The sequence below is a fragment of the Aotus nancymaae genome, unplaced genomic scaffold (genome assembly GCF_030222135.1).
Source record: "Aotus nancymaae isolate 86718 unplaced genomic scaffold, 86718_ANA_hifiasm-v0.15.2.pri h1tg000028l, whole genome shotgun sequence".
In the NCBI taxonomy this organism is placed as follows: domain Eukaryota; kingdom Metazoa; phylum Chordata; class Mammalia; order Primates; family Aotidae; genus Aotus; species Aotus nancymaae.
In genome coordinates this window covers 24683873-24704437 of record NW_026988441.1, presented here as the reverse complement: position 1 = coordinate 24704437, position 20565 = coordinate 24683873, and the positions used below count along the sequence as shown (strand labels likewise).

At 36.8% G+C, this 20565-nt stretch overlaps 1 protein-coding gene across 2 annotated transcripts in view; it reads right to left on the bottom strand.

Moving 5' to 3' along the window:
- Positions 1-619: 619 nt before the first annotated feature.
- LOC105726297 (zinc finger protein 85-like) overlaps positions 620-20565 on the bottom strand; it is a 33166-nt gene continuing 13220 nt past the window's right edge. The window contains exons 1-2 of one of the 2 annotated variants that reach the window (XM_064381573.1): positions 2238-3660; positions 620-2158 (exon numbers count right to left, since the gene is read on the bottom strand). In XM_064381573.1, the coding sequence (XP_064237643.1) occupies positions 2053-2158; positions 2238-3658 (1527 nt within the window). In that variant the 5' untranslated portion in view covers positions 3659-3660 and the 3' untranslated portion in view covers positions 620-2052. Of the gene's footprint in view, positions 3661-20565 lie in introns of those variants that run through there. The other variant, XM_064381572.1, reaches the window with a different exon arrangement.

Genomic DNA, 20565 nt, shown 5'->3' with positions numbered 1-20565 from the left:
GGCATAAATATATACACATACTGTGTAACCACAAAAATTAAAAATAAATAAGAAAAAAAGAAAAATGTAATCAATGGAAAAAACATTTAACTTATTTGCAGTTTGAAACTACTGGCAGAAGAGATTACTTACAGGTGTTATTCCACTATGTTGCCAAATGGTATATTGTTACCATATTTTACCTACACCTTTGAGTAAGGTGGGGTATGTTAAAGTTAGTGGAATAATAATGCTTCATTGAATGCACAACAATCTTCTTTTTTTTTTTTTGAGATGGAGTCTTGCTCTTGTTGCTCAGGCTGAAGTGCAATGGCATGATCTTCGTTCACTGCAACCTCTGCCTCCCAGGTTCAAGTGATTCTCCTGCCTCTAACTCCCAAGTAGTTGGATTACAGGTGCCCACCATCATGCGTGGCTAATGTGTTGTATTTTTGTAGAGACAGGGTTTCACTATGTTGGCCAGGCTGGTCTCAAATTCCTGCCCTCAAGTGATTTGCCCACCTCAGCCTCCCAAAATGCTGAGATTACAGGCATGAGCCACCACGCCCAGCCAGAATGTATAATAGTCTTAACATGGTAAAAGAAAATATTTAATTAAAAATTAAGTCCACACATAATCTAAAAATTTTTAAATGTTCTGCATTTTATTAAAGTACAATTAGTAAAATTATATGCTACTATTTTAATTAATTTTATTTTACTAAAATTAAAAATGTTTTTCTCTCATAACAGGAAAGAATATTACTCTGAATAGCTACCTCATACATTACTGAGAAAGTTAACCATAAAGAGCCTCTCCACTTAAATTCTTATCATGCATCTTACATTTTGAGTTGAATCACACCATTATTTACTTTTAAAAACTTTTAAATCTTATCAAAAAAGTATACCTGAATGTAATTATAACTTTTTAAATGAATTTCTACTCATTTTAAAGTTATATAAAATTAATTTACTTACCAACTGTAGTTTTGGATTTTCTATACCCAGCACTCTTAGTGTAATGTCTGAAGTGTCAGTGCCTTAGATATTTCTACTGTTAATTCTCTGATATTTACATAAATATCAATTTGAATTAAATATTTTTTCATACTTATTGCACCTGCAAAAGTACATTTTAGTATGAGCTCTCTGGCATTTTCTAAGCTACAGATTTTGAAAAAGTGTTTTTCCAAATTCATTACATTGGCTGAATTTTCTCCAATATAAATTACCTAATGTTAAACAAAGTTTGAGGAACTGCTTGAGTTATTCTGTAGTACAAAATGTGTACAATAAAATCTGTAATACAAGTAAAAGTACTATAACCCTCTTTGTATTTGTAATGTTTGCCTTCAGAATAAACTCTTCTTCACTTTAAAAGCTTATGTTTGTAAAAGATCATTTGACAGTAATTGTATTTATAATGCTTTTATTAAATATAAACTGATGTTGCATAATATGATGAGCAGATATTAATGACTTTGCCACATTGTTTATATTTGTACACCATTTCTCAAGTATAAATGCTTCCCTGTACAATAAGTTGTGAACACTGGTTAGCAGTTTTGCCATATTCTTCACTCTTGGAGTCATCTCCAGTATAAATTATTTTACCTGCAATCAACTGTGAAAACCATTTAAAAGCTTTTTCACATTCTTTATGTCTCTAGAGTTTTGCACTAGTATATATATTTTTTATGTTTAGAAAACTTTGAGGTGTTGTTAAAAGCACTGTGACATCACTTAGGATTGTAGCGCTTCACTCCAATATAAATCATCTTATATCTGTTAAGAATTGAGAAGTTGTTAAGGGCTTTGTGACATTCTTCACACTTTAGGATTTCTGTCCAGTATAAATTATGTGTAATAAGGGTTGAAACCTTTTAAAGGCTTTCTCACTTTCCTCATATTTGTAGGCTTTATCTTCTACATGAATTCTCATGTTTAGTAAGAGTTGAGAACTGGGTAAAGGCTATGCCACAGTCATTCCATTTGAAGGGTTTCTATCCAGTATGAATTATTTTGTGCTTAGTAAATGTTGATGATTTGTTAAAAGCCAGCCCACATTCTTCAGATTTGTAGGGTTTCTCTATTATGAATTCCCTTATGTTTAGTAAAGACTGAGGAACCGTTAAAAGCTTTGACACATTCTTTACATTTGTAGGATTTTTCTCCATCATGGGTTATGTTTAGCAAGGTTTGAGGAATGGTTACTAGCACTGCCACATTCTTCTCATTTGTTGGGGTTCTCTCTAGCATGAATTCTCTTATGTATAGTAAAATTTGAGAAACAATTAAAAGGTTTGCCACATTCTTCACATTTGTAGGGTTTCTTTCCAGTATAAATTATCTTATGCTTTGCCACATATTTACACTTGTATGGTTTCTTTCCAGTATGAATTATCTTATGTTGAGTAAGTGTTGAGAAGTCGTTAAAGGCTTTGCCACATTCTTTACATTTGTAGGGTTTCTCTCCAGTATGAATAATCTTATGTTGAGTAAAAGTTGAGGACTGCTTAAAGGCTTTGCCACATTCTTTACATTTGTAGGGTTTCTCTCCAGTATGAATTCTGTTATGTTGAGTAAGGTGTGAAGACCAGTTAAAGGCTTTGCCACACTGTTCACATTTGTAGGGTTTCTCTCCAGTATGAATTATCTTATGTCGAGTAAGGTGTGAAGACCAGTTAAAGGCTTTGCCACACTGTTCACATTTGTAGGGTTTCTCTCCAGTATGAATTATCTTATGTCGAGTAAGAGTTGAGAAGTAATTAAAGGCTTTGCCACATTCTTTACATTTGTAGGGTTTCTCTCCAGTATGAATTGTCTTATGTCGAGTAAGGGCTGAGAAGTCATTAAAGGCTTTGCCACATTCTTTACATTTGTAGGGTCTCTCTCCAGTATGAATTCTCTTATGTTGGGTTAGGTATGAGGATCGGTTGAAGGCTTTGCCACACTGTTCACATTTGTAGGGTTTCTCTCCAGTATGAATTATCTTATGTCTAGTAAGGTGTGAAGATCTGTTAAAGGCTTTGCCACACTGTTCACATTTGTAAGGTTTCTCTCCACTATGAATTATCTTATGTCGAGTAAGGTATGAAGACTGGTTAAAGGTTTTGCCACATTCTTCACATTTGCAGGGTTTCTCTCCACTGTGAATTCTCTTGTGCCGAGTAAGGTATGAGGACCGGTTAAAGGCCTTGCCACACTCTTCACATTTGTGGGAATTCTCTCTAATATGAATTCTCTTATGTCGAGTAAGGTATGAAGACCGGTTAAAGGCTTTTCCACATTCTTCACATTTGTGGGAATTCTCTCTAATATGAATTCTCTCATGCAGAGTTAGTTGTGAAAGCATGCGAAATGATTTGCCACATTCTTTACATTTGAATGTTTTCTTTTTAGTACGTCTTATCTTATGTCTATCTGAATTTGAAAATTTATAAAAGACTTTCACATATTTATCACATTGATATAATTTGCTCTCGATAGTTATCAGACATTGGTTAAGTCTGTTATAATCTCCTTTGCACACCTTACATTCATCCATACTTTTACAGCCTTTTCTTAATTGTAAATTCTCATGTCCACATTTATCATATCTCCTCAGTATGACTTTTTGGAAAAAATCTTTTATGTCTTGCTCTGGCCAAAGGTCTTCAGCAAAATGAGAACACATAACTAAAAGAAATTAAAACAACAAATTATTCCACTTACTAGACTCAGGTAGCTTTTTTCTTTTTTTAATGTCTAAGTCTCAAAGATTACAATGTATGCAAAATATTAGGGCAATACGGCCCCATCAAAAAAATTATAAAATTTTCAGAAAGCAATCATCATAAAATAAAAATATGTGGATTAATTTTAGAAATTTAAAATAAGGGTCGGGTGCAGTGGCTCATGCCTGTAATCCCAGCACCTTGGGTGGCCGAGGCAGGTGGATCACGAGGTCAAGAGATCGAGACCATCCTGGTCAACATGGTGAAACCCCGTCTCTACTAAAAATACAAAAAAATTAGCTGGGCACAGTGGCGCGTGCCTGTAATCCCAGCTACTCAGGAGGCTGAGGCAGGAGACCCAGGAGGCGGAGGTTGCAGTGAGCCGAGATCACGCCATTGCACTCCAGCCTAGGTAACAAGAGTGAAACTCCGTCTCAAAAAAAAGAAAAGAAATTTAAAATAAGTTGAATAATAATGAGTAAAAGGAGCACAATTATTGAAAATCAGAAAAAGTGAAAATTAGCAAAAATATTAAAAGTATTTTAAAAACAGTAATTGTAGAGGTAAAAAATACAAAAAGAGATAACTAACCAATTCCAAAAGAAAAAAATGGCATAAAAATAAAAAGTTTGGCTGAGCATGGCTCACACTTGTAACCCCAGCACTTTGGGAGGCTGAGGAGGGTGGATCACAAGGTCAAGAAATCGAGACCATCCTGGACAATACTGTGAAACCCCATCTCTACTCAAAATACACAAATTAGCTGGGTGTGGTGGCAAGTGCCTGTAGTCCCAGCTACCAGGGAGTCTGAGGCAGGAGAATGGGTTGAATTCGGGAGGCGGAGGTTGCAGTGAGCTGAGATCGCAGCACTGCACTCCAGCCTAGGGACAGAGTGAGACTCTGTCTCCAAAAAAAATAAATAAATAAAATAAAAATGAAGCTCGACAAACTAAAATACACACACAAGATATTTATAAAAAAACACATATATAAGAACAATTTAAAATGTCACAGACGAGAGAATCTCAAGAGCTGCAAGATAAAGGTGATGTGTCATTTATAAGCATAGACTTACTAAACAGTGAGTTTAAAAAAAAAAAAAATTGCAGGCCAGAAGAAAACTGTGTGATATTGTCAAAGTCCTGAAGAAAAATACCTGTCAAGTGAGAATAATAATCATCAGCAAAAATGTCCTACCAAAGAAAAAAAAAAGAAGACTGAAAAGAACCAAATCCTGAGACAGTATATAGGCACTGCATATGGCCTATATATCAAAGATGCTGAAAAAAGATTATTTCCACTGAAAATAACGTGATGCAAGAAAACAACAATCATAAAAAATACATAAATTCCTGGGAAACATACATACACAAAAATAGAATTTTTGTGTGTATCCGAGTCATGGCACCAAAAAAAAAAAAAAAGAATTCCTTACCATTACCATAATGGGTCAGAAAACATTTATAATTATTCTCTAAAATTTGAAAAATAAGAGCAGAGAAATTATTGTAACTATCTGTTAATAAATATACAACTTAAAAAGATATAATCAGCAACATCAATAGCAAAGTTGAGGGCGGATGTAATGAGGAAAAATTTTTTTATGTAACTGAAGTTCATTTTTCACCAGATTAGATTAAATATACAGTTTTATCTTTTAGAGGTTTTTTTTTTTTTTTTTGGGATGGAGTCTCACTCTGTTGCCAGGCTGGAGTGCAGTAGCAAGATCTTGGCTCACTGCAACCTCTGTCTCCCAGGTTCAAGGGAGTCCCCTGCCTCAGCCTCCTGAGTAGCTGGAACTACAGATGTATTGCCACCATGCCTGGCTAATTTTTTGTATTTTATTAGAGATGGGGTTTCACCATGCCCAGGATGGTCTGATCTCCTGACCTCGTAATCTGCCCACCTCAGCCTCCCAAAGCTCTGGGATTACAGGCGTGGGTCACCATGCCCAGCCTTAGAGGTTTTATGTAATCCCCAAGGGACCACAAAGGAAATATCTGTGTAGAGACCCAGAAGAAAATAAAAAAGTAAAAACATATCAATACCAAAATGAAATAGACACAAAGACAGAAAGAGAGAAAATGAAGGCTAAAGATACAAGAATCAAATAAAATACAAAAATAACAGGAAGTCTTTGTTTTTCAGAAAATTACTTAAATATATAATTAACTTTCTAATCAAGACACATACTTTCAACAAAGGGATTTATTTTAAAAAATTAAACTTGGCCAGGCTCGGTGGTTCATGCCTATAATCCCAGCACTTTGGGAGGCTAAGGTGGGTGGATCACCTGAGGCTGGAGTTCGAGACCAGCCTGACCAACATGGAGAAACCCCGTATCTACTAAAAATACAAAATTAGCTGTGGGTGGTGGTGCATGCCTGTAATCCCAGTTACTCAGGAGGCTGAGGCAGGAGAATTGCTTGAATCCAGGAGGCGGAAGTTGTGGTGAGCTGAGATCACGCCATTGCACTCCAGCCTGGGCAACAAGAGCAAAATTCTGTCTCAATAAATAAATAAAAATAATAAAATAAAATAAAAACTCATGACTTCACTTGCCTTTCTACAAGAGTCAGTTTAAAACTATTAATAAAAAAAGCCTGAAAGTAGCAAAATTGAAGTAGACATTTTATCCAAATATTAACCAAATAAGAGCAGAAAAGTCAAAGTAGTATTACACAAGCTACATTTTTTTTTTTTTTGAGACAGAGTCTTATTCTGTCTCCCAAGCTGGAGTGCAATGGCCCAATCTCGGCTCACCGCAACCTCGTCCTCCTGAGTTCAAGCAATTCTTCTACCTTAGCCTCCCAAGTAGCTGGGATTACAGGCACCTGCCACCATGCCCATCTAATTTTTGTATTTTTTAGTAGAGATGGGGTTTTGCCACATTGGCCAGGTTGGTCTCGAATTCCTGACCTCAGTTGATCCACTTGCCTTGGCCTCCCAAAGTGTTGGGATTACAGGCATGAGCCACCACACCCGGCCACAAGCTACATCTTAAGTCAAACCCTCATATTATATAAAATGTGTATGAAGTCAAAACTCCAAAAAGACAAAGAAGTACATTAAGCAATAATAGATTTATTCACTGGGAACCTATGAAAAATTTGTATGTATGTATGTGTGTGTGTATCTCACATTAGGTTTCCAAATATGTAATGTAAATATTGACATAATTCAAGAAACACATAGAAAACATAATTATAGTAGGACATTTTGATATTTCACTTTCTCTGATAATAAAACAAGAGAATATTAGTAAGGAAACAGTGGACTTGAAGGCAGTGTAAAACAAATATTTCTAACAGAGATACAGAGAACACTTCACAACATCAGGAAACATGCCCTTTGCAATAGCTCATATAACATTGTTTTTGATAGACCACTTGTTAGGCTGGAAAACAAATCTAAACAAATGTTTTGAAACTAAAATTTTGAGCCAGGTGCGGTGGCTCACACCTGTAATCCTAGCACTTTGGGAGGCTGAGACAGGCAGATCACCTGAGGTCAGGAATTCAAGACCATCCTGGCCAACACAGTGAAATCTCGTCTCTACTGAAAATACAAAATTAGCTAGGTGTGGTGGCATATGCCTGTAATCCCAGCTACTTTGGAGGCTGAGGCAAGAGAATCACTTTGACCCGGGAGAAAGAGGTTGCAGTGAGCCAAGACCACATCACTGTACTCTAGCCTGGGTGGCAGAGCAGGACTCATCTCAAAAAACAAACAAACAACCTAAAATTTTGGCCAGCCACGGTGGCTCATGCCTGTAATCCCAGCACTTTGGGATGCCGAGGAGGTGGATCAGCTGAGGTCGGGAGTTTGAGACCAGCCTGGCCAACATGGTGAAACCCCATCTCTACTAAAAATACAAAAATTAGCCAGGCTTGGTGGCATGTGCCTATAATCCCAGCTACTCAGCAGATTAAAGTACAAGAATTGCTTGAACCCAGGAGGCAGAGGTTGCAGTGAGCTGAGATCATGCCATTGCACCGCAGCCTGGGCAACAGAGTGAGACTCTGTCTCAAAAACAACAAAAACAACAACAACAAAACCTAATTTTTTTAAAAGGTTTCAAACCTTTTTTTTTTTTAAATGGAGTTTTGTTCTTGTTTTCCAGGCTGGAGTGCAATGGTGCAATCTCAGCTCACCACAACCTCTGCCTCCTGGGTTCAATCGATTCTCCTGCCTCAGCCTCCTGAGTAGCTGAGATTACAGGCATGTGCCACCACACCTGGCTAATTTTGTATAAAAAAAAGTTTATGAATTACTTTCTATGAACAAAATGAAACGACTATGAAACAATAATGGAAAAAATTTTAAAAATGACAAATATATAGCAATTAAACCATACAGGCCAGGCGCAGTGGCTCCTGCCTGTAATCCCAGCACTTTGGGAGGCTGACGCAGATGGATCACCTGAGGTGATGAGTTTGAGACCAGCCTGGCCAACCTGGTGAAACCTCATTTCTACTAAAAATACAAAAATTAGCTGGGTGTGGTGGTGGATGTCTCTAATCCCAGCTACTCAGGAGCCTGAGGCAGGAGAATTACTTCAACCCAGGAGGCAGAGGTTACAGTTAGCCGAGATTGCGCCACTGCACTCTAGTCTGGGTGACAGAGAGAGACTCCATCTCAAAAAGAAAAAGAAAAGAAAAAAAAAAGAAAGATATTAAACAATACATTCAAGCATGCTCTTGTCCAAAGGTTAAAATGATTAATATCGGCTAGGCGCAGTGGCTCATACCTGTAATCCCAGCACTTTGGGAGGCCGAGGCGGGTGGATCACGAGGTCAAGAGATGGAGACCATCCTGGCCAACACAGTGAAACCCTATCTCTACTAAAAATACAACAACAACAACAAAAAAATTAGCTGGGCGTGGTGGCATGCACCTGTGGTCCCAGCTACTCGGGAGGCTGAGGAGGAAGAATCGCTTGAATCCAGGAGGCGGAGGATGCAGTGAGCCGAGACTGTGCCACTGCACTCCAGCCTGGTGACAGAGCAAGACGCCATCTCAAAAAATAATAATAATAAATAAAATTTTAAAAACATTATAAAGATGTTTATATCATTTAATATAATCTGCAGATTTAATGCATTGCTTTTCAAATTTCCCATTGCATTTTTGAAAAAATAGCAATAGCAAACCCAGGAGTGCTATTCCAAGAGATCACAAGGTACTCAACAATCTTCAAAAAAAGAAAAAAAAGAAACAATGTTAGAGGCATTATAATTCCTTATTTCAAAACACATTACAAAGCTACAGAATTAAAACAATTTGGTATGAGTATCAAGGTGCAAACTAGACAAATCAAATAGACTGCAACACATACATACAGAGAGTATATGCGACACATAAAGAAGTTACACCATTATGAACAGAAAACAGAGTGGTGTTTGGAAAGTGCCACAATACAGGGAAAATTAGTAGTTGTATAATGTGTATTGAGATTTAGTTTTGCAAGATAAAAATGCTTCAGCAATGTGTTGCATAACAATGTCAATATAACTAAAATGAATATTTGAAAATATTTTATTATAAATTGTTATGCGTTTTTGACAAGTAAAAATGAACAATAACATCTAGAAGAGAAACTTAGTTATGATGCCTTTTTTTTCTTTTTTTGAGACAGAGTTTCACTCCTGTCGTACAGCTGAAGTGCAACAGTGTGATCTCGGCTCACTGCAACCTTTGCTCCCAGGTTCAAGCAATTCTCCTGCCTCAGCCTCCAGAGTAGCTGAGATTACAGGTGCTCACCACCACACACAGCTAATTTTTTAATATGATTAGTAGAGATGGAGTTTCACCATCTTGGCCAGTCTGATCTCAAACTGCTGACATCAGGTGATCCACCTGCCTCGGCCTCACAATGTGCTGGGATTACAGGGCATGAGTCACTGCATCCGGCCGATTGTTTTAAAATTATCTTCAAATCCAAAAGTATTTATTTCACCCAAATATAATATAGATGCACAAATATAGGGAAAAAGTAATAGAGAGTTTACTTGAAGATAAAAAAGACTAAGTACTTCCCAAATTTTGAGATAATTAAAAAAACCTGACCAATACTACTTGATTTGAAATTACTTAAAAAAATAAAAATAAAGACTTTCCAAAATAAAAGGTGAGAGTGCTCATCACGATTAACACCGTTCTACAAAAAATGCTACATGGCGGTCAGGCACACTGGGTCATGCCTGTAATCCTGCAGTTTTAGGAGGCCCAGGTAGTCAAATCACTTGAGACCATGAGTTCAAGAACATCCTGAGGAACATAGCGAGACTTTGTATATAAAAACAAAGAAATGCCAAAATGAGTCCATTATGTTGAAAAATAAAATTCTGTACAGCATCATATGACTATGTAAGTATAAAGCTCTCTATTAAATGTAAATAAACAGACACACATAGAATTCTTTACTATAATAATGATGGTGCCTAAAATCTCTAAATTTCTTTTATAGGATATAAAAAAATATAAATCTGTTATTAGATAAAAAATATAAAATAATTTGCAATATTAATAACAAAAATATGGAGGTATAGTATTGTATTCAATTGAAGTTGTTATAAGATTAAAATACATTGTTTTAACTTTAAGATGTTTTATGTAATCTTCATTTTTCAAGATTATGAAGATAATATTTACAGAAAGCATACTGAACAAAAAAAAAAGCATGTCACTACAAAATTAAACAAAATTTAAGGCAGTAAAACAGGAAATGAGAAAAACCACATCTATAAGAAGCACATAAAACAATAATAATAAACTGGTAATTGAAACATTTCTTTAAGCAATTATTTTAAATACAAATTAATTAAACTATTTAATTTTTAAAATGTCATCCCTAGGACTCTGGGAGGCCAAGGTGGGCTGATCACTTGATCTCAGAAAGTCAAGACCAGAGTGGGCAACATGGCAAAACTGTCTCTACAAAAACCACAAAAAAACCTAGCTGGGTGTGATGGCACATACTTGTAACCCAGTCACTTGAGAGGCTGAGAGGATCATCTGAGTTTGGGAGGTTGAGGCTGCAGTGAGTCATGATCAAACCACTGACACCAGCCTGGTTGACAGAATGAGAACCTACCTCAAAATATATGTATCTACATATCTATATATAGATATAGATATATTTTAAAAATTAAATGCCTAATTGGCTTAAGAAAAACAGCATACAATATGCTGCCTACAAGAGATTCATTTTTGCATTTAGTCAAATAGGCTGAAAGTAACAGGAAAAAAAAAAAATCTATATTCCATGCAAAGAGTAACTGCAATTGGGTGAGGTAGTCATAATTAGAGTAAAAATAGTATGTCTTAAGTACTAGCATGAGACAAAGATTGATATAATAGTAAAATGAATCAATTTACTATAGATCTATAATTGTTATATATCCACATATATGTGGATATATATGTATACATATAGATAGATACATGTGTGTATATAACATATATACATAAGGGCCAGGCATGGTGGCTCATGCCTTTAATACCAGAACTTTGGGAGGCTGAGGTGGGCAGATTACGAGGTCAAGAGTTCAAGACCATCCTGGCTAACATGATGAAACCTGTCTCTACAAAAAATACAAAAATATGCACCTGTAGTCCCAGCTACTCGGGAGGCTGAGGTGGAAGAATCATTTGAACCTGGGAGACAAAGGCTGCAGTGAGCTGAGATTGTGCCACTGCACTCCAGCCTGGGCAATAAAGCAAGACTCCATCTCAAAAAAAAAAACCTATATAGATATATAACATAATTAATATAATATTTATCTATCTATATGTGTATATATAACATCAGGGCTCCAAAATATATAAAGCAAATATCAACAAGTTGAGGCAGGAAATACACAGCAATATAACTGTAGACATCAAGACCCCATTTGAAATAATAAATAGAAAATTCAGATAAAATAGCAATAACAGAGAACTTAGAAAACATTCTAGACTGTATTAATTACTTTGTATATACAGGAAGCCTGAGAGTAGATAATTTATAAAGAAAAAAAGATTTATTTGACTCACAGTTCAGCAGACTGTACAAGTGTATGCCAACATCTGCTTCGGGTGAGGGTCTCAAGAAGCTTACAATCATGGTGGAAGGCAAAGAGTAACTGGGCATATCACATGGTAAGAGACAGCAAGTGTGACGTGAAGGAGCCAGGTTCTTTTAATGAACCAGCTCTCTTTTGAATTAATGGAGTGTAAACGTTTGATTATAAAGAGGATGGTGCCAACTCACACACAAGAAATTTTTCCCCACAAACCAATCACCTCCAACCACTCTTATATCCAACATTGAGAATTACATGGCAACATGAAGTCCTCATGCCTATAATCCCAACACTTTGGAAGACCAAAATGAGAGAATCTCTTGGGTCTGGAAGTTTGAGTCCAAGCTGGGCAACATAGTGAGACCCTGTTCCTACAAATAATCAAAAAATTAGCCAGACATGGTAGTGCATATCTGTAGTCCCTGCTACTAGGGATGCTGAGGTCAAAGGATCATATGAGCCCAGGAGGTTGAAGCTACAGTGAGACAGTCATGCTACTGCACTGTAGCCTGGGTGACAGAGTAAGTGCTGTCTAAAAACAACAACAAATAAATTTAAGTATACCAAAATTATAAACTGTTTTCTGACAAAAACTTAATAAAACTAGGAATTAATAATAGCAAAAGTAAAACTGGCAAATCCAAAAGTATATAAAACTAACATATTCTTGCTCAGGGGCCAAAAATTTAATTTTTCAAAGGTGTGAATAATTTAATATAATCTTTGTAACAATCCCAATAGCAATTTTTTTTTTTTAAAAGACGAGGTTTCACCATGTTGGTCAGGCTGGTCTCGAACTCCTGACCTCAACTGATCCACCCGCCTCGGCCTCCCAAGTGCTGGGATTACAGGTGTGAGCCATCACACCCGGCCCCAATAGCAATTTTTAACAGAAATAATATGGTTTGGCTGTGTCCTCACCCAAATCTCATCTTGAATTGTAGCTCCCATAATTTCCATGTGTCATGAGACAGACTTGGTGAGAGGTAATTAAATCATGAAAGTGGGTCTTTCCCATGCTGTTCTTGTGATAGTGAGTAAGTTCCAGGAGAGCTGATGGGTTTATAGAGGGGCGTTCCTCTGCAAACACCCTCTTGCCTTCCATCATGTAAGACATGACTTGCTCATCCTTTGCCTTGTGCCAAGATTGTGAAGCCTCCCCAGTCATGTGGAAGTGTGTGCCAATTAAACCTCTTTTCTCTATAAATTACTCAGTCTTGTGTTCTTATTAGGAGCATGAGAACAGACCAACACAAGAAATATTGTGTAAAAATTTAAACCTCGATTATGAACTATAGCCAGAAGCCCATGAAAAAGAACAAAGAGGCATTATACTTTCTGATTTCAAAACATACTAAAAGGTAAAATAAAAACAATGTGGTACTGACACAAAGACAGATTAAACAGATGAAAGTACAGAAGAGGGAGTGAAGAAATGAACGCTTTTTTATAAGATCAAATAATCTTCCACAAAGTTGCCATAAGTGTACAATACAGAAAAGATAATCTCTTCAAAAAATAATGTTGAAAACTGGGTATCAACAGTGATAAAATAAAGCTGAATTATTTCCTTGAACCATATATAAAAAATATTTTAAATAAAATACTTAGATATATAAAATAACTAATCAATTTTTAGAAATAAATATAGAAAAAAACCATGACATTGGTCTTGACAACATTTTCTTAGACACAACATTAAATGCATCAGCAACAAAGAAAATAACAGAAAAATTTAATTGCACTATACTTCAAAGGTTTTGCACCCAAATAAAATATTCAATAGAGTGACAATGCCTCATATAAAATGTGTGAAAATATTTGCAAATTACATATGATAGGAGTTAATATTCAGATTATATAAATAAGTCTTAAAACTAAACAACAAAGTAGAATATGTTTAGAAATGGTCGAATAATTGAACGAATTTTTTATCAAAAATGTAAACAAATAAAAAAGCATTTAAAAGAACATGGACAATTACTGTTTCGTAGGTAAATGCACAAAAATCACAATAAAAAACAAAATCTCCTCATACCCATTAGAATGACACTATAATTTTTTTAAAATACCAAATCTGTTGATGATGCAATGAAAATGAAACCCATGTTGATTGTTAAAAATCAGCAGTGTAGCTATTATTTTAAAATGTTATAAATTTACTTCAAATAATTAAAAATAAAATTATTATAAAATACAGCAATCTCATTTATGAATCTATATCTATAATATGCAACACAGGACCTGGAAGATATATTTGAACAATCATGTTTATTGTATTAGTATTCACAAAAGTCAAAAGGCTAAAGCAACCCAGATGTCTTTTAATTTGGAAACAAATTTAAAAATGTAATACATAAATACAATGAAATAATATCCAGCCTTATAAAATCTTGTCACATTTTAAAATAAACTTTGAGAATATTATGTCACCTGAAATAAGCCAGTAACAAAATGATGAATACTATATAATTCCACTAATATGAGATATTTTAAGTAGTCACACTCATAAAAACAGAAAGTAAAACAGTGTTTGTCATGGGCTGGAGAGACGGTAAAATAGGTTGTTGTTATTTAATGGGTATTGAGTTTCAGTTTTACAATATGGAAAATTTCTAGAAGTCTCTTGTATAACAATGTGAATGTACTTAATATGCCTGAAATGTATACCATTTTTTTGAAACAGGGTCTTACTCTGTCACCCAATCTGGATTGCAGTGGTACCACTATGGCTCACTGCAGCCTCAAACTCCCAGGCTCAAGTAATCCTCCCCCATGAATCTCCCAAAGAGCTAGGACCACAGGTGCACACCACCATGGCTGGCTATTAATTTTTTTTTTTTTTTTGTAGAGATGGGGTCTTTATATGTTGCCCAGGCTGGTCTCAAACTTGAGACCAGCCTGGCCAACATGGTAAAACCCCATCTCTACTAAAAAAAAAAAAATTAGCTGGGCGTGGTTGCACAAGTCTGTAATCCCAGCTACTCGGGAGGCTGAGGCAGGAGGTTGCAGTGAGCTGAGATTATGCCACTGCACTCCAGCCTGGGCAACAGAGCAAGATTCTATCTCAAAAAAAGATGGTAAATTTTATGTTGTGTGTTTTTACAACAATACATTTTTTAAGATAAAAACTGAAAAAATACAGAATTATAAATCCTTTCAAAAATTACCTTCAAATCACAAAAATGTTTCTTTCACACACACAAAATATATATTCATCATTAAACACATGGTGAAAATAAGACTATTTCCATGACTACTCACTTAGATAAATGAACCATTAAAAAAACCAGCTAAAAATATATATACATAAGTGATAACCAAAATTGGGATCATATTTATGGATGAAAACACACACATATATAATCTGATCATGATAGACATATGGATAGTTTATCTCTTTTTTTTTTCTCAAAGCGGAGTCTTGCTCTGTTACCCAAGCTGGAGTGCAATGGTGTGATCTCAGCTCACTGCAATGTCTGCCTCCTTGGTTCAAGTGATTCTCCTGTCTCAGTCTCCCGAGTAGCCGGGATTACAGGTGCATGCAACCACGTCCGGCTAATTTTTTGTATTTTTAATAGAGACGGGGTTTTACCATGTTGGCCAGGCTGGTCTTAAACTCCTGACCTCAGGTGATGCACCTGCCTCAGCCTCCCAAAGTGTTGGGATTACAGGTGTGAGCCACCACACCTGGCCTGGATGGTTTATCTCTTAATTAAAGCCCATATTGACTTAAAGTGTACAAACAGAAATGCAAATTGTCTAAAATTATAGTACGTAAGTAAAACAAAAAAATCACAATGAACTGATGTTAAGAAACTTACACTGAAAAAAACACGCTAACAAACTGCAAAACGGTAAGTGAAATGTTTACTCAAATAATCTGGTATGTAACATTGATGTACCATTAAAAAAACTGTCGGGCCGGGCGCGGTGGCTCACGCCTGTAATCCCAGCACTTTCGGAGGCCGAGGCGGGTGGATCACGAGGTTAAGAGATCGAGACCATCTTGGTTAACATGGTGAAACCCCATCTCTACTAAAAATACAAAAAAAAATTAGCTGGGCGTGTTGGCGCATGCCTGTAGTCCCAGCTACTGGGGAGGCTGAGGCAGGAGAATTGCTTGAACCCAGGAGGCGGAGGTTGCAGTGAGCCGAAATCACGCCACTGCACTCTAGCCTGGGTAACAAGAGCGAAACTTCATCTCAAAAAAAAAAAAAAATTGTCTAGATAACTATAATACTTGACTGTAACTGTGTACTCATGGAAAACAGGCATTTTGAATCATTGACAGGCACTATGTGGCAGTAAAATTTTAAAGAAAAATGCAGTATAATCATAAACAGAAGATTCTAATGAGAAACATCTAATAAACCGTATGCTCTTCTTTCACAAAATGCAACTGTTGTAATCCAACTTTAGAAGCAAGGAATATCCTTACTTTGCTAAATTTTATATATATGTAATTTAATATATATGATTATATATTTTATGTAAATATAATTTAATATATACAGCAGAATATGGGTAGAGTCTCTGTTATATAAAACAAATATTTGGAAATAAATTAGGCTATTATTTAGATATAGGCTAGAGGAAGTAGGTAAAAAGTATATCTTGCCTGCAGCAAACTTAAATTTATAAGTAACTGTATTAGTAAATATGGAGTGCCTACTAATTATCTAATTTACTTCAAACATAACATATAAATTCCAGCTTATTTTTCCTAAATGTCTGAATCTAAAATTAAAGGCAAATTTGAAATAGAAAACAGAAATTAAAAACTTAAAGAAAGGGTGACATTAGTAAGACGGAGAAATAAAAGGTGCCCTATTTGCCTATTCCCTCACAGCGAGAAAATCTGTTGGCCATCCCTAACAAAAACACCTTGATGAGAGGACCAGGCCTCATAGCTTGAACCTGTAATGAAAGCTATATTGTACATTAACGTTGGAGAATTGCTTCAGGCCAGGATTTCGAGACTAGCCTGGGTTGTGCAGCAAGGCCCAATCTGAAAAATAAGTGCCTTTAAGAGATCTTTGATCCAAGGATGAAATGAAATTCCACTAAAGCCAAATACTGAGGAGTGTTCTTTTCAGAAGGTAGGCTCTCATTCCCATGTCAAACTACAGGACCCCGGTCTTGGCTACAGGACAGGAAATGGCCAACCCAACTTGGTCCCCCCGAGAATTCTGAATTTACTCTATTTCAAAATTCTTTCAGCTGGCTGGGCACGGTGGCTCACGCCTGTAATCCCAGCACTTTGGGAGGCCGAGGTGGGTGGATCACGAGGTCAAGAGATCGAGACCATCCTGGTCAACATGGTGAAAACCAGTCTCTACTAAAAATACAAAAAATTAGCTGGGCATGGTGGCGCGTGCCTGTAATCCCAGCTACTCAGGAGGCTGAGGCAGGAGAATTGCTTGAACCCAGGAGGCAGAGGTTGCGGTGAGCCGAGATCGCGCCATTGCACTCCAGCCTGGGTAACAAGAGCGAAACTCCGTCTCAAAAAAAAAAAAATTCTTTCAGCCACAGTCTGGGAGAGGTCCTGTCCTTTCATAAGCCTGGAGGAAGACACCTGTTTATAACCATGCAGGCAGGCCTGCAGACCCTGGCTTTTACTGAGGTGACTGAAGCAGTTCAAAGTCTCAGTCCCAGCTCCCTGAGCCACAGTTTATGGCCAGTTCCCTTTACATAGAAACCAATACACCTGAGGAAATCCTCTGTGGTACTCAGCAAAAGCTATATTCATTCATAACCCAATTTAAGGTGCATTATATAGAGACCCAACTGCAAAAACTTGCCCTAGTGTCTGCCCTACAGAGCAAAGTCTTGAAGGATATCTAGTCTGTCCAAAAATAATATGGGAATTACAACTATGCAAGCCCCTTATAACAAGCCAACTAAAGGGGACCCTAGTGCAGAACCAGCAAACTTGTGCCCAAGCTACAACTCCTCTCCATAGGAAAGCCAGAGGGTAGCCTATCAGAAACCCAGAGGGTATCTCATCACCCTGGGGCCAATGGAAGAAGATCTTTCCCTCCTGAAACCAGTTTATAAAAACTTGAAAAGGTGTTTGCTCCTTCAAATTCACAGACACCAAATGCAAAATTATATTGCGCCCACTGTCAATGCTTCTATTTTAATATGGCTCTGGAAGTATTTGGTAGAAGAATTAGTCAAAACAATTTTCAAAAAGCCATTGAAACTGAAGACAAATAAGTAAAAATTTGCTGTTTGTAGATTACATCATGTTATATATAGAAAACCATAAGCAGTGCATTAAAACCTGTCTAAATTGGCCAGGCGCAATGGCTCATGCCTGTAATCCCAGCACTTTGGGAGGCCGAGGTGGGTGGATCACAAGATCAGGAATTTGAGACCAGCCTGATCAACATGGTGAAACCCTGTCTGTATTAAAAATACAAAAAATTAGCTGGACATGGTGACGGGCACCTGTAATCCCAGCTCCTCAGGAGGCTGAGCCAGGAGAATCGCTTGAACCAGGAAGGTGGAGGTTGCAGTGAGCCGAGATTGTACCACTGCACTCCAGCCTGGGCAACAGAGCAAGACTTTGTCTTAAAAACAAACAAACAAACGAACAAACAAAAAACCTGTCTAAATTAATAAATATACTCAGTAAATTAACAAAATATAAAATTAACATACACGTTATGGTTCCATATACTTAAACTATCTGATAAAATAGACAAAAAAAAAAAACCTTATTCACAATAGCATTAAAATAATAAATTTCTGAGAACAAATTTGACCAAGGAGATAAAAACATCTTTATACTGGAAGATATAAGATAGCTAGGAAAAGAAATAGAAAAGATACAAATAGGCCGGGCGCGGTGGCTCAAGCCTGTAATCCCAGCACTTTGGGAGGCCGAGGCGGGTGGATCACGAGGTCAAGAGATCAAGACCATCCTGGTTAACATGGTGAAACCCCGTCTCTACTAATACAAAAAATTAGCTGGGCATGGTGGCGCGTGTCTGTAATCCCAGCTACTCAGGAGGCTGAGGCAGGAGAATTGCCTGAACCCAGGAGGCGGAGGTTGCGGTGAGCCGAGATCGCGCCATTGCACTCCAGCCTGGGTATCAAGAGTGAAACTCCGTCTCAAAAAAAAAAAAAAAAAAAAAAAAAAAAAAGAAAAGATACAAATAAATTTAAAAATGTTTTATGTTGTTCTTTTCAGTTGGAACTGCCATCTTCCAGTAATTTGCCAAAATGATGAACACAAAGGGAAAGAGGAGAGGCGCCCGGTATATGCTCTCTAGGCCTTTTAGAAAACATGGAGTTGCTCCTTTCTTTGGCCACGTATATGCAAATCTATAAGAAAGGTGATATTGCCTGGGCACGATGGCTCACACCTGTAATCCTAGAACTTTGGGAGGCCAAGGTGGGCAGATCATGAGGTCAGGAGTTTGAGACCAGCTTGGCCAACGTGGCGAAACCCTGTCTCTACTGAAAAAATAGAAAAATTTGCTTATATCCATTACTAGAAGCAAAAAAAAAAAAAAATTAGCCAGTCCTGGTGGTGTGCATCTATAGTCCCAGGAGGCTGAGGCAGGAGAATTAGTTGAACCCAGGAGGCAGAGATTACAGTGAGCTGAGATCATGCCACTGCACTCCAACCTGGGTGAGAGAGCGAGACTGTCTAAAAGAAAAAGAAATGTGATATTGTAGACAGCAAGGGAATGGGTACTGTTCAAAAAGGAATGCCACACAAGTGTTGCCATGGCAAAACTGGAAGAGTCTACAATGTTACCCAGCATGCCATTGGCATTGTTGTAAACAAGTTAAGGATGAGGTTTTGCTGAGAGAATTACTGTGTGTATTGAGCACGTTAAGTACTCTCAGAGCCGAGACAGCTTCCTGAAACTATCTCGGAAAGTTTCAGAAAATGATCAAAAAAGAAAGAAGCCAAAGAGAAAGGTACCCGGGTACAACAGAAGTGCCAACTTGCTCCACCCAAAGAAACACACTTTGTGAGAAGCAATGGGAAGGAGCCTGAGCTGCTGGAACCTATTCCCTATGAATTCATGGCATAATAGGTGTTAAAAAAGTAAAAGACCTCTGGACTATAAAAATAAAAAATAAATAGTTTTATGAGTTGAAAGAATATAGGTTCAATAAATACAGATTCAATAATCTTCCTATAAAAATTTCAGTGGCAAGTTTTCTTCACAATAATGAAAAATACAAGGCTAAAATTTACATGAAACTACAATAAACTCTTAATAGCCAAAGCAATCTTGAGGAAAAAGAACAAAGCAGAAGGACATCATACTTTATAATTCCAAATTATCGGGCCGCGTGAGGTGGCTAACGCCTGTAATCCAAGCACTTTGGAGGCCAAGGCGGGCAGATCACCTGAAGTCAGGAGTTCAAGACCAGCCTGACCAACATGGTGAAACCTCATCTTTAAAAAAAAAAAATTCCAAATTATCTTTCAATAACATACTAAAAAAAAAAAAAAAAAGGAATATGCAGAAAAATTAACAAAAAATTCAATGGAACAGGAACCACTATTCCATTCATTTCAGACGTGATGCAAAAAGAGAATATAACAAATTGTTTAACATAAAGTTTTTGAAAATTATGCAGATATTTGTGTGTCCCTAAAAACAATGAAAAAGCAGTCAGATTATGCAGTCTCTTCTATGCCATGAAGAGGACTTTGGCTCTCACTATAAACTTGAAGGAAAATGACTGAAAGCAAAGTAGAATCTTTAGATAATTTAAAAGCATAAGACAGAAAATGTCCCTATGTGAAAGCAAAGAAAATAACAACA